Below are 24,685 nucleotides of genomic sequence, written 5' to 3'. Positions count from 1 at the left end.
GGCCTCCGGTTGTAAGAGCGCAGAAACTGGTGGTTGATACGGGGAACGAACAGGTCCATAGAGAAGGATCCGCGAAGTGAGAGAGGATCAGGGACCCTGACCGGTGCGGTCGCCAATCGTTGCAATAGCACACAGCAGATGGACGTGTGTGGCAACAGACTTCCGATGGCAAAAAAAAAAAAAAAAGGCCGTCAGGGGTCTACGTTTTGACGTGCAGCCGAGGGTTCTCTGCGGACCACGTCCTACCGGAGGACGAGGGACTGCACCGAGCACCCCAGCCGAGGCGGCTGGTATCCGACCCTATGACGAAATCCGGTGAGGAGTTGAAAATGTCTCGCCGTTCCATTTGACGGCATGACGTAACCACTACCGTAGGTCCACCATGGCTTCACTTAGTTTGTATAACGAAGCCCCTAGCGAAGATGTAGAGTCTCGAGTCTCTGGAGGGTTCGACAGTGAAGAGGGGCTGGAGAGTGGCCTGGATTGACACTGGGAACAGGCCGACTAAGCGAGTCAGTCCGCGTAAGGACACCCGCTGCTGCCCAGCATGATACTGATGTCTTTGCGGATGGCGGCTAATTGGGTATCGGTAGCCGAAGGATCGCTCGGTTGGTGTCCACCAAGAACCCCAAAAACTCTATCTCCTGAAATGGGGAGATAATAGGTGTTCGTGATCTATGAGGAGTCCCAGATCGCGAAAGCGATCCGACCATCCAGGAGGCGTGTTCGCTCGCTAGGCGAGGGGAACCAGCCATTAGAAGTAGGTCGTTCAAGTAGATGTTCAACCTCACCCTTGTTCCACAGGGCAGTAAGTTGGTGAGATTTCTCAAGCTCCTACCGGACGAAAAACCGCCTTTCTTCTTCCTGATCGGGAAGATGTTGTTGAGGAAGTTCAAAGAGAGCGGGTCCATCTCTACTATCGGCTGTTTGGTCCAAGGTCTAGCAACCTGTTGTCCATTAGGACGGTGTTTAGGTTTGAAAAACCGAATGGGATGGTGAACCAGGTAACCAGCCTGGTAATATAACTCCATTTGTCCTACCGTCTTAAAGATATCATCAATTAGCGTGATCCCATTGTGCTAGGTCAACCGGCTTACAGAGGCGGTAGCCTGCTCACTAAGGCGTAGGGTTAAGTGATAGGTCCAGAGATCTAAGACCCAGTACTGTGAGGTCCCAAAGGCCCTCTCTATTCCCTTCCTGGAATACTGAATGATTATGGGATCCACCTCTGGAGTGAGCACCACCGTATTTGGTAATGGAAGGGTGAGTATTCCACCCTCAACTTGTCCGGTTAGCGTACCGATCGATCTCCGGGTCCAGCATTCGATCTATTGGATCACCTCAGGTAGAGGTGCCCAGTCACCGGAGTGTGGGTAGCCAATCACCTCCTGATCGAAAAATGGTACTCCACAAGAGTCCAATAAGGTTTTACCCTGGGACCTAGGGTTGGCGTCGTCATGGAGCGCCATGTGCCCACTGCTCACATAATCATCATCATTATCATCATCATTTTCATCCTCAGACTCAAAGGTGTTAGCCGCCTCGTACTCCGCGGACGACTCTGGAAGAGTCCACGAGGAGTCTGGCTCAGTCCGTCTAGCGGATCGCTGCCTCTGCATGTGCATCTCCCCGAGGCTCGGGGGTCGATTGGAGTCTGGGAAGGCAGTGGGTCGGCAGGCCCGGGAGGGTACTGCCTGGGGCATGTTATTTTCTTCCCCTTCCGGGGAGTCCGTGGGTCGGCAGTCCTGGGAAGGTACTGCCTGGGGCATGTTATGTACTTCCCCTGCCGGGGAGTCAGAGGGTCGGCAGTCCTGGGAGGGTACTGCCTGGGGTATGCTATTTACTTCCCCTGTCGGGGAGTCAATGGGTCGGCAGTCCTGGGAGGGTACTGCCTGGGGCATGTTAATTACTTCCCCTGCCGGGGAGACAGAGGCCACATTAATGTGACGGCGCATACGGGACGCCATGCCCTACTCAGGGGCGTTATATCCTTGCCGGGAGATCCGGACATAGGGGTGCATGTGGGTTGGAACAACCGATGCCCTGGTAGTCTGGACGGACCTACCGACCAGCTCAGGAACCAGTGCAGCACTGAGGTAGGTAGGGCCTTCCAGGGCTGCGTCCACCACTTCAGTGGCACCAGTAGGGAGTAAAGGATCTGTCACCAGCCACAGGAGAAGAGTCAGCTGTCTGCGGACAGCACGGCCGTGCAGCACAGGAAGATACGGAAGTTATGTACTATAACTTGTATAGTAATTTCTATAATTCATTCAATTATTGTTATAATTTGTTTATAATTTGTTTATTTATATATATATATATATATATATATATATATATATATATATATATATATATATATATATATATATATATATATAATGTATTTATTTATTCAATTATATATAAAGTATAGTTTATATTTTAAAATTTGTTTATTATATATATTTATATATTTATTTATTTATTTATTTATTCAATCATATAGATTGTATAAATTATTTATTTATAGACATTTATGTTCATTGATTTATTTATATTTATTTAATAAGTCAATAATTTATTCATTCGTATAATTATTTAAATTTATTATTTATTTACATGTATTAATATATTCATTATATGTAGAATAGACTACAGGGGAATAAATTCCCAGAACAAGAACTGATGTTAATGTAACTGAAGGTGAAGGAGTGACAGAAGCAGGGGAGGGGAGGAATTCCCCACCAGCCAGGTGTGAGTGACAGAAGTTAAATGAGGGGAGATATTCCCCACCAAAAGGGGAGCTAGACGTGAGGCTCGGGGCCGTAGTCTCGCGAGACTACGGCCTAACGTGATTCGCATAGATCAGTGAGATCTACAAAGAGTTCCAACCATACAGCCGCCCGCACCCTGGCGTGGCGGCGATGGGGAGAGACGGCCTAGCACACGGAGGATGGGGTCCCCAGGACAGGTCCGCAGCAATGGCGCCGTCGATTCGCGACAATAGCGCGATTGGTGCCGGGAGATCCTCACCGCCACGCCCCCCTCAGAGATGAGACGCTCTGAGGAGAAGGAGAAGAGGGGAGGTAGGAAAAAAGGCGCCGAGATGTTAAAATGGCGCCGTCCTACCTCCAGTCAGAAAACGAGCAGTGTGCAGAGCGCACCGGGGGGAAACAAAAGAAGCAAAGCAGCGGTATATTGTAAAATAAACAAATAAAGAAGCCCAATGACTGTAAGATGTACACATCAGAGGAAACCGCGTTCTCTACAAAACGGGTGGCACAGATAGCAAAGTGGGAAAAGCATACAGCAAAAACTAAACGTTTATCATTTTAGAAATATCAGTTGTGCTTCATAAGACAGAAGGTTGATAGAACAACACACAGATGAAGGTCTGAGGGGATCAGAGGGTATATACAGATACAGGTGGAAGTTGAAGGGAATAGCGGAGGAGGGAAAAACCTCCGTAGCTGTAATAAAAGCCGGGGTGGGAGGGGGGGGGATCCCCAGCACCCTGTGGAAAGACGATGTGACATTAGGATCTACACAAATTAAAAAGGCTGCTGATAACCAAATAACAAGCAAGCCTACATAAAAAATATAAACATAGAGTAATGTACTTATCTGAGTTCTGGCTATGAGCAGAAAGAAAAAGGAATAGGTTACCTCAGACAGTCCCTTATATAGGCTACGGTCTGGGAGGGGCTACACTGGCCCAGGGACTGCTGGGAAGGGTAGTTCTTTCAATTTTTTAAGTTACAATAAATGTTTACTGTATTTCTGCTATGGGCATTATTAAAGAAAGATAATGCATAAGATATGAGCCTCCTGTCTGATGTATAATTAGAGCTAGATAGTATACAGCTCTGACAACACAGAAAACAGAGATGAACAAAGATGAATCCCAATAACACCGGAGCAAAAACATAATATCTGCCTATAGCAACTAACTAGATTGGTTGATTAAATGAAACTTGATTGGTTGCTCTGATTCATTTTTGTAAAGGGCATTTTTGCTCCATTTTTAAAAAATCAGCTGCTAAACCGTGAGTACACATGATACTTTTATGTGACGTTATAAGGGCCTGTGATGATAGACTTTTCTCCATATACCAGTCTATGGGAATGCAAATCAGTTTGAAGCAGGTCAAATGCAGGCCAATTGTAGGTCAAATGCACCTGTAATTAATTCTGATTGATCCCAGAAGCAAACATCAACGTCTTTTGAAGCAAGATCTATGTATGAATTATTAATGTAAGGTCATTTTGGTGGGGGTAGAATAAGTAAAGACAGTGTTGAGTCTGTCTATTGGAAAAGGGCCGTGCAATCACTGTCCAAGATTCCCAGAGATAAGTGTTGAATTATATAAGGCGAAAAAACGTTGGCATTATACATTCACTTGATTGGTGGCTGATTGGAGGATTGCAGTGAAGACTCTTAACCACTTAAGCCCCGACCTTTAGGCAGCTAAATGCCCAGGCCAGGTTTTGCGATTCGGCACTGCGTCGCTTTAACAGACAATTGCGCGGTTGTGCGATGTGGCTCCCAAACAAAATTGGCGTCTTTTTTTCCCCACAAATAGAGCTTTCTTTTGGTGGTATTTGATCACCTCTGCGGTTTTTATTTTTTGCGCTATAAACAAAAATAGAGCGTCAATTTTGAAAAAAAATCAATATTTTTAACTTTTTGCCATAATAAATATCCCCCAAAAACATATATAAAAATTTTTTTTTTCCTCAGTTTAGGCCGATACGTATTCTGCTACCTATTTTTGATAAAAAAAAATCGCAATAAGCGTTTATCGATTGGTTTGCGCAAAATTTATAGCGTTTACAAAATAGGGGATAGTTTTATTGCATTTTTATTAATTATTTTTTTTTACTACTAATGGCGGCGATCAGAGATTTTTTTCGTGACTGCGACATTATGGCGGACACTTCGGACAATTTTGACACATTTTTGGGACCATTGTCATTTTCACAGCAAAAAATGCATTTAAATTGCATTGTTTATTGTGAAAATGACAGTTGCAGTTTGGGAGTTAACCACAGGGGGTGCTGTAGGATTTAGGGTTCACCTAGTGTGTGCTTACAACTGTAGGGGGGTGTGGCTGTAGGACTGACGTCATCGATCGAGTCTCCCTATAAAAGGGATCACTTGATCGATGCGCCGCCACAGTGAAGCACGGGGAAGCCATGTTTACATACGGCTCTCCCCGTTCTTCAGCTCCGGGGAGCGTTCGCGACGGAGCGGCTATAAACGAATAGCCGCGCCGTCGTCCCGGATTGCTCTTTGCGGGTATCCGACCGCCGCATGTAGCGGGGGGGGGGTCCCGATCGGACCCGCGGAAAGGCAGGGACGTACATGTACGCCCATCTGCCTGTACATGCCATTCTGTGGACGTACATATACATGCGGCGGTCGGCAAGTGGTTAAAGGGGTTGTAAATAAAAAAATTTTTTGCTGAAATGACTGTTTACAGGGTATAGAGACATAATAGTTAGCTGATTCCTTTTAAAAACGATTAAAAATATATAAAAATCAATCATATAATGTACCTGTAGATTCTAGTTTCGTTTTTGCATGTTTCCCGCTTCTCTGCTGTACAGAGCCACAGAGCCAATTCAGGGCAGTGATGGTTTGGAAAAACGAAACTGATTGGTGCTGTGGGGTTTTAGACACACAGTAATCACACCTCCTTGATTAGTGACCACAGAGAGAAAGCTCCCAGCACTGTGGTTATCAGGAAACAGACAACCAGGAAGCTTGGAGATCAGAGAAGAATTACAGCAACTTGAGAGCAAAAACGAACAATGAGGACATGAAAATAGCACTGCATTAATGTAAAGGAAGCCATTAAGATAAAAAAAAAATCCTTTACAAACCCTTTAAGCCCCGTACACACGATCAGGCTTTTCCCCGACCAAACTCACATCGGAATTCCATCGGAGTAAAAGACAACGGCCCAGATTCAGGTAGATCCGCGCAATATTTGCATGGGCAAAGAGCAAAGATTTTTCTCTGCGCCCACGCAAATATTTCGATTTGCCCGCGATTCACAGAGCAGTAGCTCCGTAAATTGCGCGGGCGCTATGCTAATTAGCATTGCGGGGGCGGGAATCATTTAAATTAGGCACGCTCCCGCGCCGAGCGAACAGCGCATGCTCCGTCGGGAAACTTTCCCGACGTGCATTGCGGCAAATGACGTCGCAAGGACGTCATTTGCTTCTAAGTGAACGTGAATGGCGTCCAGCGCCATTCACGAATCACTTACGTAAACGACGTGAAATTTAAATTTCACGAACGGGAAGGGCGGCTATACTTTAGCATTGGCTGCTCCTACTATGAGTAGGAGCAGCCTTACGCTAAAGTCGCCGTACAGAAACTCCGTACCTTGCGTGCGCAGGGCCCGCGCAACTTTTGTGAATCGGTGGTAGTATGCAATTTGCATACTATACGCCGATCACAATGGCCGCGCCCCCTAGCGGCCAACGCAATAATGCAGCCTGAGATATGAAGGCATAAGGAGGCTTATGTCTGTCATATCCTAGGCTGCAGTCCGCGTAGCGATGTTCCTGAATCAGGGGCATTCGCTACGCGGGAGCAAAACAGCTACGCGGGCGCAATAGCTTCTTGAATCTGGGCCAACATGTTCTCTATCTTAACTCCGATGGAATTCATCAGACATGATATGGTCTGACTTTTTCCATCGGAAATTCCGATCGTGTGTACGGGGCTTTAGTCAAAGAGCTCCGGATGCATGGCACAATGCACACTTTTAATACAGGCAAAATAATTTTTAGTCAGTTGCTAATGGATCTATAAAACATAATGTATAATGGAACCATGAAATTTTACAACAATACAAATATAAAATACAATTAGCAAATGTAAACATTTTTAATAAACCCCTGCAAATTTTCAAGTAGATGCACTATTACTTGTTCAATTGATTAATATAATAGAAGTAGAAATTAAACCAATGGAGATTTTTTTTTACACTCTATTGTAAGAAGATAAAACTGATACTGATAGATACATCTCAAATGTTTTGAAGGTATGATCACCCCTTCCATTACACTGTGTTGTGCAATGCTGAAGATGTCAAGCGCTACTAATCTCCACTCTTAGCATCCTTACGACAGGCCATCTATCACTGTAATTGCTGTCTGAGCCACCAAGTCACAAGGAACTGATGCTTCAGCATAAAAGTCATGTGTTCCCCTGAAAGCGTGGTGAAGTATTACTCCACTTTTCTGAAAGCCATACATGGAAAGAAGCTCTTAAACTGCAATAAACTGTGTATGCATCCTGGTTTTATAAAAATAGAGAATTAAGCTTTTCTATTTGTAGGGATATTGTATAAATAGGCAGAAGCAGGAGTAATCTGTTGTAGGGTCGGTAGCATTTTTAGATGCAATGACTGATTTTCTGGTGTCTTGGAAATTTTAGACAAAGGCAACTCCTATCCTCATATTGAAAAGTGGTTCCAATTTAATAGTAACTATTGCAGTAGGGAACAGACACATAAAGAAACACCCTGAATATTTCCAAATAACTGTTCTGTTCATTTGGTGTGCAGTATTGGAATTTTTTTTGAACCATGCTCATGTAGGTATCACAATATTACAATAATAATATTACAAATTAGGGTTGTCCCGATACCACTTTTTTAGGACTGAGTACAAGTACCGATACTTTTTTTCAAGTAGTCGCCGATACCGAATACCGATACTTTTTTTAAATGTGTCCCCAAATGCAGCCATGTCCCCCACATATGCAGCCATGTCCCCCCCAGCCATGTCCCTCACATATGCAGCCATGTCCCTCACATATGCAGCTATGTCCCTCACATATGCAGCCATGTCCCTCTAGCCATGTCCCTCACATATGCAGCCATGTCCCTCTAGCCATGTCCCTCACATATGCAGCCATGTCCCGAGTCCAGCCATGTCCCGAGTCCAGCCATGTCCCGAGTCCAGCCATGTCCCGAGTCCAGCCATGTCCCCCATACCTTTGCCGCCGCCGCATGGAGAAGATCACAGCATTCATTTGAATAGCTGTGATGTTCCCGCACGGCGTTTAACCCATGCGGCGGTGCGGTGCGATGCGGCGGCTTTCGATGCGGCGGCGGCAGCGGCGGGGGGGAAGTATTCTATTTAGGTATCGGGGGTATTTGCACGAGTACGAGTACTCCCGCAAATACTCGGTATCGGTCCCGATACCGATACTGGTATCGGTATCTGGACAACCCTATTACAAATAAAGGCAGTACATAGGTGGGCTACTGTCTTATCACGGTCTTAGAAATGTTTGTAGGTGAAAGCGTTAATGCCAAGGTCGTTGGATGCAGTGGAAAAAGTATAGAAAATGAAATGCATGTACATACAGAGTTTAGCATTTATTTTTCACTGGTAAAAGCATAAAGTTACAATATATTAAAGCGAAGTTCCAGCCTGGGGAAAAATAATTAAACGTCAGCAGCTACAAATACTGTAACTGCTGACCTTTACTATATAGACACTTACCTGTTCAGGGAGCCCGCGATGTCGGCACCCCAGCCGACCTTCAGATTGGCTGTCGGATGCTGCCACTGCCATCTCCACTAAGGGAATCCTTCACAGCTGGTGCATGTGTTAAGCGCACTGTGCTTTCTAATTGGCCCGGCGGCAGAGGATGTAGGAGGGGGTTAAACTTTCGAAAGTGGGGACAGGGACCTGTCAAAAACAGAATGATGCCAAATGTGGCATCGGAGGGTAGAGGAAGCAAATAAGTGGAAGTTCCACTTTTAGTTGGAACTGCGCTTTAAGTATAATCACATAAGCATACGCTTAAATACATTTTTAATTTAAAATAACAAAGACTTACCTGCTGTTTGCAATGGTTTTACACAAAGTAGCCCTGATACTCTTCTTCTCGGGTCCCCTGCTAACACTAGCTTCTCCCCCAGTCGACTGCCCCCATAGCAAGCCGCTTGCTCTAGGGGCACTCAACAGGAGGGAGGGGCCAGGAGTGCCAGGGAGGGACCCGAGAAAAGGAGGATCTGGGCTGCTCTGTGCAAAACATGCATGTGTCTTATGGACACACAGACTGGGACTTGACCCTGCCCCCCTGCTCCTTTGTCACTGGCAGTGTTTAACAGCAGCAGGAGCCAATGTCTCCCGATACTGTCTCTGAGCCAGTGAGGAGGGAGAGAGCCTTGTCTCTCATGTACATTGCTGGATCGAGATTACACTCAGGTATGTACTTAGGGGGACTGCAGGGGAGCTGCATGCAGAGGGTTTTTACCTTGCTAGGTAAAAAACCTTCTATCTGTTGATTCACATTTTTGAGACTAAGGCAAAAATCCAGTGTCAGAACAAAGGGAAGGCTGACATTACAAAAGTGACAGTGACATTGGCTTCTTTTTACTCTAGAGAGTGCAGCCATGTGCAAAATGTAGCATTTCTGTTTCTGTTACTACAGTGTTTTGTACATTTTGGCATTCCGCATGATAAAAGGCAAACTTTGTCATCTTCATTTGATTGTGTGATGGCTCATCCATTTTTTATTCTGAGCTAAATGTCACAGAACAGACTGGACAAAGAGAATGCTCTGAAAGTGATGTGCTGCCACTGATTGTCTGATGAGCTGTGCAGGTCCCTGTAGGTGAAATATAGGAGACATTTTACCAACGGTGGGTGTCATGCTGAAAGACAGACACAATTATAAAACACATGCGGCTACTGCAGATTGATACTATTAAATAATGTGTCCTCTAAAATGTCCATCTACTAAATAATTGAAAGTGACATTTCCTAAACTTTGCAAGGTTCTTGCCCTAATACGCACCTGTATGTGTAATGTTACAGTCAACTGAATTTCTACAAGAAAAATAAATGTGAAGATCTTTTACCTGAACTGTCCTAATATGGCTTGTTCAGTAATTCACTGGAAAGAGCATAAAGTACAGTAACTTATATCCACCAGTAATTTTCAGTTTAGTTATATCAGATCAGTAAAGATTCCTTTTTTAACCAATTCAACCCCGGAGGATTTGGCAGCCCAATGACCGGGCCACTTTTTTTGTGATTCGGCACTGGGTCGAGGGGTAAAAAGCGTCCCCTCCCCCCGCCATCTCCTGGGTAATGCTCTGACTCAGACCTGGCTGCGGCACAGGACCCCGATTCTGGGTTGTCAGAGGATGTGGACCAGGACCTTCCTTGTGAGGAAGACTTCTTGGCCCGGTCAGTGCAGGACAGGGCACTTGTCAGTGCGCTTATTAATGCTGTGAGGGACTCTCTTAAAGGGGTTGTAAAGGTAATTTTTTCCCCCTAAATAGCTTCCTTTACCTTAGTGCAGTCCTCCTTCACTTACCTCATCCTTCCATTTTGCTTTTAAATGTCCTTATTTCTTCTGAGAAATCCTCACTTCCTGTTCTTCTGTCTGTAACTACACACAGTAATGCAAGGCTTTCTCCCTGGTGTGGAGAAAGCCTCTTGGTGTGGAGAAAGCCTCTTGCAGATAGAGAAAGGAGCTGTGTGTTACTGGGCGTCACGACACTCCTGCTCGCCCCCTCCCACCTCAAGAGGCTTTCTCCACACCAGGGAGAAAGCCTTGCATTACTGCGTGTAGTTACAGACAGAAGAACAGGAGGTGAGGATTTCTCAGAAGAAATAAGGACATTTAAAAGCAAAATCGAAGGATGAGGTAAGTGAAGGAGGAATGCACTGAGGTAAAGGAAGCTATTTAGGGAAAAAAATATTTTCCCTTACAACCACTTTAAGCTGGATGGTGCAGCTGAGGCGTCCACAGAGGGGTCAGTCTCCTTAGGGTCGCACAAATCGGACCGCTCTGTAAAAGTTTTTCCTTATGTATCTTTCTTTGATAAGTTCATAGATAAGAAATGGGAAAAGCCGCAGAAGTCCCTTGTGGTCCCTCAGCACCTGGCAGTCCGTTATCCTGTTGAGGATAGCCTCTTGAGAAAATGGGCTTCTCCTCCGGTGGTTGACCCCCGGTCGCTCAGTTGAATAAGGTAACCACTCTCCCTGTGGAAGGGACCCCTGCTTTCAAGGACTATGCTCATAGGAGGTCCGAGGCGGTGACCCACTCCATGTTTACCATGCTGGGGTCTGCATTGCGGCCTATTTTGGCTGCAACTCTGGTGTCTCAGACTCTCACTGATTGGGCAAAGATTTTGCACCAGACTGTGGAGGAGCATCAGCTTCCTCCAGAGTGTGTAAGACTGGCTGACCAGTTGGTCCAGGGCCTTGTATTTGTCTGTGATGCCACTCTGGATGTGGCCCCCTTGATCTCCAGAGCCTCTGTATCTGCGGTGGTATTGCGCCGCCTAATTTGGCTGAAATGCTGGTCCGCTGACCAAGCATCCAAAAAAGCTTTGGCAGATTTACCCTTCAAAGGTGGGAGACTTTTTGGTACCTCGCTGGATGACATTATTAAGGATATCACTGGAGGTAAGAGCACTCTCCTCCCTCAGTCCACCAAGAGGAAGGAGCCGCGATGTAAGCCGCGCCCTTCCTTTCCCACGCAGAAGCAGTATTTTCATCAGTCAGGGCCCGCAGGTAGACCCTCCCAGGCTGACAAAGGCTTGGTGGGGGGATAGAAGCGTCCCTGGGTGCATAAGCCAAACAAGCCGGCAACCAAACCCGCCACCACATGAAGTTTTGCCATTGCCCGACTCATGGGTGGGGGGACAGCTTTGCAGGTTCACAGCTCGGTGGACCTCCCTGCTCTCCGACCAGTGGGTCTGCGAGGTGGTCACAAGATCGAGTTTCTTTCCTGTCCAGTGAACAGATTCTTTCCCTCAAATCTCCCTCTCCTTCTGGCTCGTCGGTCTGCCCTATTGGGGGCAGTGCAAGACTTGCTGAGTTGCGGGGTAATTTTACCTGTTCCGCGGGACAAGAGGTTTATTCAAAATCAGTTTGTGGTCCCGAAGAAGGACGGAGTCCGTCCAATCTTGGACCTCAAAGCCCTAAATGCCTTTGTAAGAGTACGAATGAGGCTTACCTGTAAGTACAGTGAATATCTCCTAAAATACACTGTTTAGGAGATATCCACACTACATGTAGCCAGTGACGTCACTGGCACATGCGCTCTGAAGGGACAATATACCTGTGCCATCCCTTCAAAGCTCTGTGTCATGGCTGTGACTCATGTGCGGGGGTGACCTCATTGCGGCTCGGCCACTCAGATGGCCAGAGCACGCGAACTGGAAGGAAGACTGGGTGAAGATGGAAGCCTTGTCAGTGGTGCCAGCTCACCGCTGGAGGACTTTGTTCTAAGGTAAGCATTCCGTTTTACCGTTTTAAAGAAGATCTATCTTTACCAAGACTAGCAATGGCAAGCAGAATGCAGAGGTTGATGAGCTCCACCCCATCCATCTACATTCTTCTTGCTATTGCTTGTCTCAGTAACGTGCTCACAGCCATTACAAGCTACAGCTATGATTTGGCTGTCTCTTTCATAGGTGTTGTTGGATTGGCCATGGCAGGTGGAGAGGGACGAAAGTTGGATCTCATAACTAGAGTTAGAAAGCACTTAGAAACATCAGACAATGTACTACATTTACTTTGCCCCATACTGGACAGAGCTTTAATCTTGAACTGAAGCGCTACTGTAAAAAACAGCGAGCAGGCAAGTTTTTATTGCACAAGAGATGCACATGCAATGTCTCTTCTGTAATAAAATGCCCCTACCTGTCTGCTCTTTGTCTTCTCTGAAGCTGTAAACTGAGCTGTGCATAAGCAGCTTGACTTGCAGCACCAGGCCAATCTCTGTGTGCTAGGATGGTGCCCTTCTACACATGTACAGAAGTGATGTCATCCCATGCTGGCCAATGAAGATGGTTGAAAACCAACACAGAGGAGAAGATACCGGCACCAGCGAGGGACTGTTGGAAAGGAACGTTTTAACCCATTTAGTTTTGCTTTAAAGGACATTTTTACAGAGATAAATATGGGGAACTCTTTTTTGAAATGGCTGTCTCTGGCTTCATTACTTGTCGAATCACTGACCCAAAACACGCTAGAGACGTTAGAAGGAAGTCAGAACTCCTGATCATCATACTAGTACTGGGTCAGTGGATCAGAAAGTATTTTAACCAAGGTGTCATCTTGTTAACCTGGTAACCAGCATTTTCTCAAGGAGGGATGAGAAAATCCACATTTATCTTTATAGACAAGTTCCTTTGTACTGTAAATATGCTCACTATGCAGGTTTAGCATTGATGGGTTTTGCTGTATTTTTCAGATGTCAACACACTCCCAGCAATGTCTGCTGGTGAATACAACCAAAAACTTGTAGAAGCTAGTGGGCAGTTCAAGAAGAAGCAAGGCAAAGGCACAATTGATGTGTGGTGGATTTTTGATGATGGAGGTAAGAAATACTGTGATACTTCCGAGATCTACTGACTCTATGCTGCATTCCCGTAATTAATAGGAAAGACTAACTTATAGTAATTGAACATGTTACTCATATTCTGGAAGCTAGTAAATTTTACCTAAAAGTACAGTTAAGCCGCCCATACATGGATTGAAATTTGTCCGGTTCAGCAGGTACCAGTCAAGATTCGTATGGATCAACTTGGGTACAACCAGCCTGTAGTTTTTTTTTACATTTGATTACTGCCGGTGGCTATAGCTAACAGTATTTATGTTTTGCTGGCTGGTAATTCTCCCCGCTCCCCTCTCCTGGCATAACAAAATAGCGCAAAGGGAGGGAATACCCCATCAACACAGTCAGTGTTGATGTGAAAATCAAGCGATTCTCTTTCCTTCTACCCGCTGTGGAAGGAAGGACATTTAAATCATCCCCGGACTGCCTTAGTGCAAAAAGATCACACCAATTCGTATTGTTTTAAAAAAGTAATAAAAAATATAGTTGCTGGAAGTATTTGGGAGTAACTTTGTAAGTTCTTTAAGCTGCATAGACATATAAACATTGGCCCAGATTCAAGAAGCTATTGCGCCCGCGCAACCATAGGTTGCGCGGCGCAATAGCTGTTTTGCTCCCACGTAGCGAATGCCCCTGATTCAGGAACATCGCTACGCGGACTGCAGCCTAGGATATGACAGGCATAAGCCTCCTTATGCCTTCATATATCAGGCTGCATTCTTGCGTTGGCCGCTAGGGGGCGCAGCCATTGTGATCGGCGTATAGTATGCAAATTGCATACTACCACCGATTCACAAAAGTTGCGCGGGCCCTGCGCACGCAAGGTACGGAGTTTCCGTACGGCGACTTTAGCGCAAGGCTGCTCCTGCTAATAGTAGGGGCAGCCAATGCTAAAGTACAGCCACCCTTCCCGCTCGTGAAATTTAAATTTCACGTCGTTTACGTAAGTGATTCGTGAATGGCGCTGGACGCCATTCACGTTCACTTAGAAGCAAATGACGTCCTTGCGACGTCATTTGCCGCAATGCACGTCGGGAAAGTTTCCCGACGGAGCATGCGCTGTTCGCTCGGCGCGGGAGCGCGCCTAATTTAAATGATTCCCACCCCCGGCGGGATCATTTACATTAGGCGCCCTTACGCCGGGCTAATTAGCATAGCGCCCACGCAATTTACGGAGCTACTGCTCCGTGAATCGCGGGCAAATCGAAATATTTGCGTGGGCGCAGAGCAAAAATCGTTGCCCTTTGCCCACGCAAATATTGCTCCAATCTACCTGAATCTGGGCCATTATTCATAAAGTGATATGTGAGGGTCTGCTAGCAAACTAGAAGAACAGTATATGTGCCAAAAGAACAAATTACGTTACTTAACCACTTCCAGACCTTAGGTGTTTTTCAGATTCGGTGTTTGCAAGACTAAAACATTTTTTTCTGCTAGAAAATTACTTAAAACCCCCAAACATTATATATTTTTTTTTTCTAACACCCTAGAGAATAAAATAGTGGTCATTCCAATACTTTTTGTCACAACGTATTTGCGCAGCGGTCTTACAAGCGCACTTTTTTTGGAAAAAATTCACTTTTTTGAATTAAAAAATAAGACAACAATAAATTTGGCCCAATTGTTTTATATATTTTGAAAGATAATGTTACGCCGAGTAAAATGATGCCCAACATGTCACGCTTAAAAATTGCGCCCGCTCGTGGCATGGCGTCAAACTTTTACCCTTAAAAATCTTGATAGGCGACGTTTAAAAAATTCTACAGGTTGCATTTTTTGAGTTACAGAGTAGGCCTAAGGCTAAAATTATTGCTCTCGCTCTAACGATCGCGGCGATACCTCACTTGTGTGGTTTGAATACCGTTTTCATATGTCGGCGCTACTCGCGTATGCGTTCGCTTCTACGCGCGAGCTCGTCGGGACGGGGCGCTTTAAAAAATTTTTTTTTTGCTTTTCGCATTTATTTTTATTTATTTTAGAATTTTTAACACTGAAAAAAAAAAAAAAAAAATTATCACTTTTATTCCTATTACAAGGAATGTAAACATCCCTTGTAATAGAAAAAAGCATGACAGGTCCTCTTAAATATGAGATCTGGGGTCAAAAAGACCTCAGATCTCATATTTGGGCTTAAATGCAAAAAATAGAAAAAAAATAAAAAATGTCATTTTTTCAAATGACCAAAAAAAAATTTGTCTCTTTAAGAGGCTGGGCGGGACTGACGTTTTGACGTCACTTCCGCCCAGCCGAGCTATGGGGACGGGCGAAGGAGATTTTTCCTTCAGTCCCGTCCCCGCTCACCAGCCGACAGCATCCGATCGCCTCCGCCGCTACCGACGGCTCCGGTAAGCGGCGGAGGGCACGAGAGAGCGGCGGGAGGGGGGGGGGGCCCTCTCCCGCCACCGATAACTGCGATCTCGCGGTGAATCCGCCGCGGAGACCGCCATTATCGGATTCCAGACCGCGCACACTAAACATGGATACCTCGGTTGTGACAGCAGCTGCTGCCGTTACCGAGATATCCGTCTTTAAAAATAGGACGTACATCGTCGTGCGCAGGTCTGGAAGTGGTTAAAGGGGTTGTTAAGGTTCGTGTTTTTTCACCTTCGAGCATCCTATGCATGAAGGTGAAAAAACACCTGACAATCACAGGCCCCCCAGACCCCGTTTTACTTACCTGAGCCAGTTCACCTGCTCAGCGCGTCCCCACCGTCCTCTTCTCCACGGAATCTTGGTGTTGATTGGATAGATTGATAGCAGCGCAGCCATTAGCTCCCACTGATGTCAATCAAATCCAATGACACGGGCACTGGGGGGCGGGGCCGAGTCATACACTCGGTGGCTATGGACACTGAGTGTATGACACGGTAGAGCTCCTGCAAGGTAACCTCCTTGGGAGAGAGCTTCCCAGAGGGGGTTATCTATTCCAGGGAGGAGCTGAGAGAGCCACCGTGGGACCCCAGAAGAAGCTGTTCAGGGCCACTCTGTGCAAAACAAACTGCACAGTGGAGGTAAGTATGACCTGTTTGTTATTTTTTTTTTATATATACCTGGAACTTTACAACCACTTTAAGTTAAATGTCTAAAATTATGGGGCACAACCAGTGTAGTCAGACTATAGGATTGATTTACTAAATAAGAAGAGGCAGTTCAATCTGAACACCCAATTAGAGATGAGGGAAATAAGAAAAAACGGACTTCTGCTAGTATACAATTAGTTGATTTATGTGAATACATTACTAAGCTAAATAAACATTCACATTGTTAAGTGAATAGTCTATACCCCTTTAGTGAATCAATCTCAGTGTCTACACACATAGCCACCTGAATTTTCCAATAGTCAGAGCAGCTCGTATAGTTTTCATTAAAGGTTGGGATTGGTTGAAATGTAGGAATGCACACAACGGTATTGAGTAAAATTACTCTGGAAACTTTGCCTGAACAGTGCAACTATGTTTCAAATTCAACCACACATTATTTTACTTTGTGGAATTTGTGGTGCTGTGAAATATGTTTTATCTGAATAATTTCTAAACGCCAAGGAGCATGTGATAAGCCAGTTGACAATACATTAAAAAGAAAAGTAAAAAAATATATATAGTGACCAAGTTTTCATCATGCATTCACTACAGCAGGGGTCTCTGAACATTCTAAGCAAAGGGCCAGTTTACTGTCCTTCAGACGTTGGGGTGGGGGTTGGCCTGTGGAAGTAGAAAATGTCCCAGCATCAGTGCCCCATCATTGGTTGGGTTGTAATGGGAAAATAGTGTCCCATTGATGTGTCAGTTGGGGGAATAGGGCCAGATAAGGCAAGCAAAGGGCCACTTCTGGCCCCTGGGCCACAGTTTGGAGACCACTGCAATAGAGCCTTGTATAATGACTTATGAAATCCCTAATGATATACACTAAATATTGACATTTAAGACTTTTATCAATGTGTTTTTTTGTAGGCTTGACTCTTCTTATCCCACATATTCTGACCCTCAGAAAGAAATGGAAGGACTGTAAACTGAGAGTTTTCATTGGAGGAAAAGTGAACCGTATTGAAGATGAAAAACTAACGTAATTATGCATGTAGCTTTTATGAAGTGTAGACATTTGGTTTCTTTTCCCAGACTGAGAGCACCATTAATATGCTTCCTTAAATATGTAAATATATACGGTACATTCTCACTAGGATCTAGAGTTACATTTTTCTTTAACTGACAGTTGATGTATATGCTATGCTACCTAAAGAAGGATACATGGTTGCATTTTCTTCTGAATGAAAATTGCCTAAGAACTATGGTAATACTCTATTTATATGTTAATATTTATTTCCGCAGGATGGCAGCACTTCTGAGTAAATTCCGTATCAAATTTGCAGATATATACATTGTTGCAGACATTAATACAAAGCCAAGTAAAGAAAGGTATGGAATTTTTAAACTTTAGTACTCTTTTCCACTGATTTTCCCTTTATACCGATGTTGGTTTTGTGACTAACATCAAGGCTACAGAAAAGTAATCATAAATACTGGTACTCCTTATTCTTTTACACAGGTTGGATCATTACATCGACTGTAGGAAAGTTTTTTTTCCCGATACATTGTTCGTTAGTTTATTTAGAGAATTAAAAATAAAAAACTCTCGCACTCACCATACCTAGAACAAACTAACCAGCGGTGGTACTCCAAATGTTAACTAGCTTGGCAAGATATATCTATAAATAAATTATATTTTACAGAATCTAATATTTGTAAAATCAGAACAAAATAATCGTAAAATCAATAATTCACATATATACTTTTTGACCTATATATCACATTGGTTCTTTTGTTCTGATTTTACAGATTGATGAGTATTTATTAAGATTACAGCATAGTACAATTATTTATACAGTCATAGAATTAAAGAGTCATTCCCTTAAAATTGAGAATTAACCCTTGAGAAACATACAGTGGGCTTATCTGTTAATACTTCAATTTTTCAACTAGTCATTGCTATACTAGTTCTTTCTGCTCCCTATTGTAATTTGGTGATCTTGGAAAACAGTTGCTGTTGATACTAGAATCTGTGTTACTTTGTTTACTAATGAAGGGATTTAAAGTGGTAGTAATTTCATTTCTTTCACTTTTACCTACAGGAAACCCTATAATAAGACTTACCTGTAGGTGCAGTGAATATCTCCTAAACTTGCACTGTTTAGGAGATATTCACAATGCATGCAGCCAGTGATGTCACCAGCGCATTCGTTCTGAAGGGCTGGCATACCGTGTCAGACCTTCAAGCCTCGTACACACGATAGGATAGCCAGAGGCAAACGTCTGAAGGACCGTTGTCTTAGGTTAACCGATGAAGCTGACTGATGGTCCGTCACGCCTACACACCATAGGTTAAATAACCGATCGTGTCAGAACGCGGTGACGTAAAACACAATGACGTGCTGAAAAAAATGAAGTTCAATGCTTCCACGCATGCGTCGACTTGATTCTGAGCATGCGCGGGTTTTTACCCATTTTCATTTTATACATAAAGTTCCACTTTACCTGTTCTGCTACATCATCAAGATCAGCTCAGTCCCATGTGACTGCAAGTTATCTTTTAACTAAAACAAGTTAAGGATATATGGACTAGAGGAATCGTCCATAAATCTTGAGACATTGGGGTTGATTTACTAGCGGCAACTGGGCTGTTCACTTTGCAAGCTAAGTTGCACAGTACAAGGGAATTTTCCCCAGAGCTTAGTGAATCTCAGGAAATTTCATTTGTACCTGCACGTGATTGGATGATGGAAGTCGGCAGAGCTTCGCCTACTTCACTCAGCTCTGGAGAAAATTCCCTTGCAAAGGGCAACTTCTCTTCCAAACTGAACAGTCTATTTGTCTTTAATAAATGAACTCCATTGTCTAGGCCAGCCTTTCTCTACCAGGGTTCCAGGAAAACCCTAGGGTTCCTCCAGAGGTTGCCAATGGGAAGTCATTTCTGCCTTGTAAATTACTACCAACACCATTTATCTTTTTAGCTATCAGTAAAGCTAGGTACACACTATAAGAAAATCGGAAGAACGATCGTCTGATTTTCCTTGAAGTAAGGAAATAATGTACACAAATTCTGTTACTACAAAGGCTATTTTTGTTGTCTATTGTTTCTGATCAAGTGCAGTCTTTTGTATGTAATCTTTCTAGTGCTAAAACCATATGAAAACAGTACACATTGAATGAAAATCGTTCCTTCTTTTTACGTACAAAAGAAGTTTAGCCGTTTGGAAAAAAAAAATTCAAAGTCTGAATCAAGTGACAAAAGTTGTGCACACACTATACGAAATCAAACGATCGTTCCTCGTGGTGTGTAACCAGCTTATGGGAGAATTCTTCCAGATAATTGCATAGTTAGTCAGGTCAAAAAAAGGCACAAGTCTACTGTATGTAGGTCAACAAATAGAAACAATTAATAAATAGCAAAAAGAAGACCTCCATACACAGAACCCAAAGTTGATCCAGAGGAATGAAAAAAAAAAACCCTATAATATATTGTCCAATTATCTCCAGGAGGGGAAAAAAATGCTTCCTGATCCGCTAAAGTAAAACAAACATTCTCCAGATCAAACATCTCTGTTATACCTATAAATGTTATAATCCAGATATATTTTGTGCATTTAATAATGCATTCAGGAGGCCCCTGCCCATTGAAATAAATGGGCACCACTGCTGAAGTGCCTGCAAAGCGCTTTGGCAGCGGTGCTTTTCGGGTGCATTTAACCCTTTCTTCGGCCATTTGCGGGGATTAAAAGTGATCCCTTAGCAGCTCAAAAGGGCTGCTAAAACAGCATTAAAGCGCCACTAGAACTAGTGGCACTTTACTGCTAACACGGCCGCACTGTGTGTGTCAAAGGGGTCTTAATGGTAACTTTACCGGTGCATTCTGGGTTATGATTAAGCAGATTTTTTCGTGAAACGCGTCAACCATGCTGCCATTCTTTTGTATCATGGGTCTGTGATGTCCTTCATGTGGATTTTAAATATTAAAGCTATTTTCTTCTGAAGTCGGTGGTCACGCTTTCTTCCATAGCCACTGTGTTTTCCTATGTACCATTCTATTTTTAATATTCACCAGTCTTTGCTGCATTTTTTCATCTGTCTAATTTGCAGCTTGTCATTTGCAAATTTATGGGTAGCTGAATGAAAATGTATATTGGCCTTTTATTCATAATAGCAAACCATTTCTAACAACTTCCACAAAAAGCATCCATTTATGATTTAATTGCAATAATATGTTTTCTCATGCAAAATGTCATAAGATACACTGCAAGATAACTCGAGGTGCCAGAAGGCCTCCATTTACCAGTCTTTTGTTTGTGTTTTGTAGCTGGAAGTTTTTTGAAGAGATGATTGAACCTTACAGACTCCACGAAAGTGCCAAAGATGTACCCACTGCTGAGAAAATAAGAAGAGAAAATCCATGGAAAATAACAGATTCGGAGATTGAAATGTTCAAAGACAAGGTAGTTTATTATTATATGTCACAATACAACGGAAACTCTGATTCCCTGTGTCTTCAATGGCAGTCTGTTGGATATATCCCAAGGAACACAGCAAGTGTATAATAACATTAACTAAAAGAAACTCAAACTTGGCTTTGGGAGACTATTTCCCATCAATAATTTTGCCCAAGAACAAAATTCTGATTAACTCAATTTCTATACATATGTTTTATGTATTCATTTGGTAGTATTTTATGTTTCACCTTGAACTTGGTGCTACTAGCTTTTGACACAGTGCTTTCTACCCAACACTAACCCTTAAAGCCCTATACACACGATCGGTTTGTCTGATGAAAACAGACCGATGGAGCGTTTTCATCGGACGAACCGATCGTGTGTGGACCCCATTGGTTTGTTTTCCATTGGTGAAAAAAAATAGAACATGTTTTAAAATTTTCCTATGGATAAAAAAACGATAGAAAAAAACGTCTGTGTGGAAGTTAATCGGTCAAAAATCCACACATGCTTAGAATCAATTTGACGCATGCTTGGAAGCATTGAACTTCATTTTTCCCAGCACGTCGTAGTGTTTTACGTCACCACGTTTGGACACGGTCGGATTTGTGACCGATGGTGTGTTGGCAAGACTGATGAAAGTCAGCTTCATCGGATATCAGACGAAAAAATCAATCGCATTAGATTCCATCAGATATCCGATCGTGTGTACAGGGCTTTAGCCTCATACACACGATCTGATTGTTAGCACGGAGTTGTCTGTTGGACTATTGTCCTAAAATCTGACCGTTGGTACGCTCCTTCTGACAATTGTTGTCCAACTTTCGGCCAACAAATTTTGGGTGGCAGGCTTGTAAATTTTCAGCGGACAGCGGTCTGTTGTCTGATTTTCGTATCATCAGTACACAAGTCCATCACAGAAAAGTCCAAAGTAAAAACATGCATGCTCGGAATCAATGCTCTCCAAACAGGAAATTTAGCAGAAGGGGCCCAAAGGGTAGGACTCAAGAGCTGAAATTCCTCGTAGTACGTCACTACGTTTGTGTTTGTTGGCCGACAAGTTTGTACCGTTAGTATGCAAGACAAGTCCTGGCACACGCCCTGAAGACAAAAATAAGACGCTCGGTTGGCCAACAATTGGATCGTGTGTATGAGGCTTTAAGCCTCGTAACACACAGGCCAAATATTATACCGGCCAACTGGTCAACATTTGGCCCATGTTACAGCAGCCGATCCAACAGAAGCCACCTGAATGTCCAGCTCCTGTCGAAGGGGCATGACCGAAAAAGGCCTGCTGATTGGCAGTCGATCAGCGTTCTTAGCCAATGGCTGAGAGCACTAACCATTCTGGCAAGCGGGTCCTGTCAGAACACGATAGCGCAGCGGTGCAGATTGCTGTAATAACAAGGATTGCTAGTACAGGATCTCCTCCCGAGCACTTCAGGGTTTTTTCGTTCAGCCCGCTGGGTTGAACAAAAAAAGAACTGAAAGTGTGTACTAGGCTTTACCTTTAGACTTAAGGGAACTAAAACCATTCATTTAACGGTTTCCCAAAATCGTTTATATTCAAGGCACGCCATGAATAATAATTGTCATGGTTGTTTGTACTCTTGTAAATGGCCTGTAGTCAGGCCTTTACATGGCTGGTGTCATAAATTATCACATGTGCAAAACCATAGCAACTGCAGATCAAACCAAATCTTTTGGTCTGAGTGTGTGTATGCAAGGCAGCATGAGAGGAATTCTGTCGGATTTTTATCCGACGGAAAAAACGCATGTGTGTACTAGGCATGAGATAACATGAAAGCAAGGAGGGTCCAGCTAAGATTGAGCTAATTAGCATTAAACGGGATGTCAGCATACTACAGAAAAACGATAAACTGTTGCATTGCACACTAGCACATTATGAAATAATTACCATAGAACAAAGCCCTCCAGCGGCTTGCTATCACGGCTGACAGGGCTTCCATCCGGGTTCGAGTGCTTCAGGCATCTGATTGATCAAGCCGTGATGACATCACTTACATGCATGCGCAGGGGTGTCATGGACACGGCACGGAGCTCTGAAGGAATGGCACAGGTATGCCGTCCCTTCAGAGTGCATGTGCTAGTGACTTTACCAGCTGCATGCGATGTAAAAGACGCAAACAAAAGGTGAGTGGGGGGACTGGCAATTAAATGAACCCGGTAGTTTGTCATGCATGGGTAAAGCACTCTTCATTTTAAAATAACTTTTTAGACCCCTACATTCATGGTGGTGAGTTCTACACAGTTTAGATGCTCAGCCACCCAGCGGGTTCAGCCCTGTCCAGCGAAGATCCTCCTCCCTTCTGGCAACACTTGGTCCGTGCTGTCATGTTTTGCTGTGACATAATTGAGAGGCTGCCGTCTGTTCTGGATTCAGCTGACACATCTCTTGAAATGAAATGAAATGCTTTGCCTCCTGGGATGTGTGAAATGCATATCCTGGGAAAATGAACGGAAGACAGTGCACATCATTCACCTAGGAGAATGACATGCATAGGGGGCTGGGGCCAAAAAATGTCACTAAAAAAGGTAAATAAAGAAAAAAAAAGATCCTTAACTGTGCCAAGAACTGAAGGAGTAGTGGAGAGGAGGGATGATGAATTGGAGAGTGAAGATCTTCTTTAACTCTAAAATCACAAACTTATCTTACTGTTGTCATATCACTTTATCATATACTCTACCAGAAATCTACCATCACCAAGAGTCTTTCTTCACTTGGAAAGGGTATTTTTAGCCATTTTATACAAAGTCAACTCATGTTTTATATTTCTCTTGTAGACCCCATTATCCCTGTGTTCTACATTGCCATAACTTTAAAGATATATACATAGTTACATAGTAGGCAAGGTTGAAAAAAAGACACAAGTCCAACCTATGTGTGTGATTTTATGTCAGTATTGTATATCCCTTCATGTTGTGGTCGTTCAGGTGCTTATTTAATTGTGTTTTTAAACTATCGATGCTCCCTGCTGAGACCTCTGCCTGTGGAAGAGAATTCCACATCCTAATCGCTCTTACATTAAAGAACTCTCTACGCAGTTTAATGTTAAACCGCTTTTTTTTATTTTTAGTGAATGGGCGCATGTCTTATTAAATTCCGTTTCGCTGAAAAGTTTTATCCCTATTGTGGGGTCACCACTACGGTATTTGTAAATTTAAATCCTATCCCCTCTCAAGTGTCTCTTCTCCAGAGAGAATAAGTTCAGTGCTCTTAACCTTTCCTCATAACTAACATCCTTTATTAGCTTTGTTGCCCTTCTCTGGACTCTCTCTAGGTCCAGTACATCCTTCCTGAGGACTGGTGCCCAGAACTGGACAGCATACTCCAGGTGTGGCCGGACCTGAGTCTTGTAGAGTGGGATAACACATGTGTTACTCTCATGCAGCAGTCCTCTTTAGTTATTTATTCTACATTATGTGTAAAGACTGCGCCAACTGGGTGGAACTAGGAATTATTTTGGAGATATCTCATCCCTGTAGCTCCCAATTCTTTTTATCAGAATCCAGTTTAGACATAGTAAGAGCAGCAGGTGAAGCACATTTTTTAAATTGTGTGCATTTCTTATCGGCCCATGTTGGTTTCTAACTATTGAAACAAAATAAACCTGTCAGTTCTGTAGATGGGTTATGAAATGTGCTGCATCTTATGAATTATTGTTAAACCCTATAATAAATACGCACTGGGTAAGGCTGTTGCCCCCCTGTAGTACCCCACTACCCCTTCACATATTACGAATTATTGTGCTTCCTTTTAAAGAAATTGGGCTGTCAGCATATTTTAGATTTGCATTGGGCACATTAACTTT

The 24,685-nt window shown here is 43.6% G+C and overlaps 1 protein-coding gene across 3 annotated transcripts in view; it reads left to right on the top strand.

The window, feature by feature from the left end:
• Positions 1–24,685, top strand: part of SLC12A1 (solute carrier family 12 member 1) — a 221,636-nt gene that overhangs the window by 192,531 nt on the left and 4,420 nt on the right. For all 3 annotated transcript variants that reach the window (XM_040342655.1, XM_040342654.1, XM_040342656.1), the window contains exons 22-25: positions 13,232–13,357; positions 17,326–17,437; positions 17,701–17,787; positions 20,723–20,858. In XM_040342655.1, the coding sequence (XP_040198589.1) occupies positions 13,232–13,357; positions 17,326–17,437; positions 17,701–17,787; positions 20,723–20,858 (461 nt within the window). The remainder of the gene's footprint in view (positions 1–13,231; positions 13,358–17,325; positions 17,438–17,700; positions 17,788–20,722; positions 20,859–24,685) is intronic.

Source organism: Rana temporaria, chromosome 3 (assembly GCF_905171775.1).
Source record: "Rana temporaria chromosome 3, aRanTem1.1, whole genome shotgun sequence".
NCBI classification, from domain to species: Eukaryota; Metazoa; Chordata; class Amphibia; order Anura; family Ranidae; genus Rana; species Rana temporaria.
The sequence above is the reverse complement of the archived record's forward strand: the minus strand, read 5'-3'. Positions and strand labels throughout refer to the sequence as shown.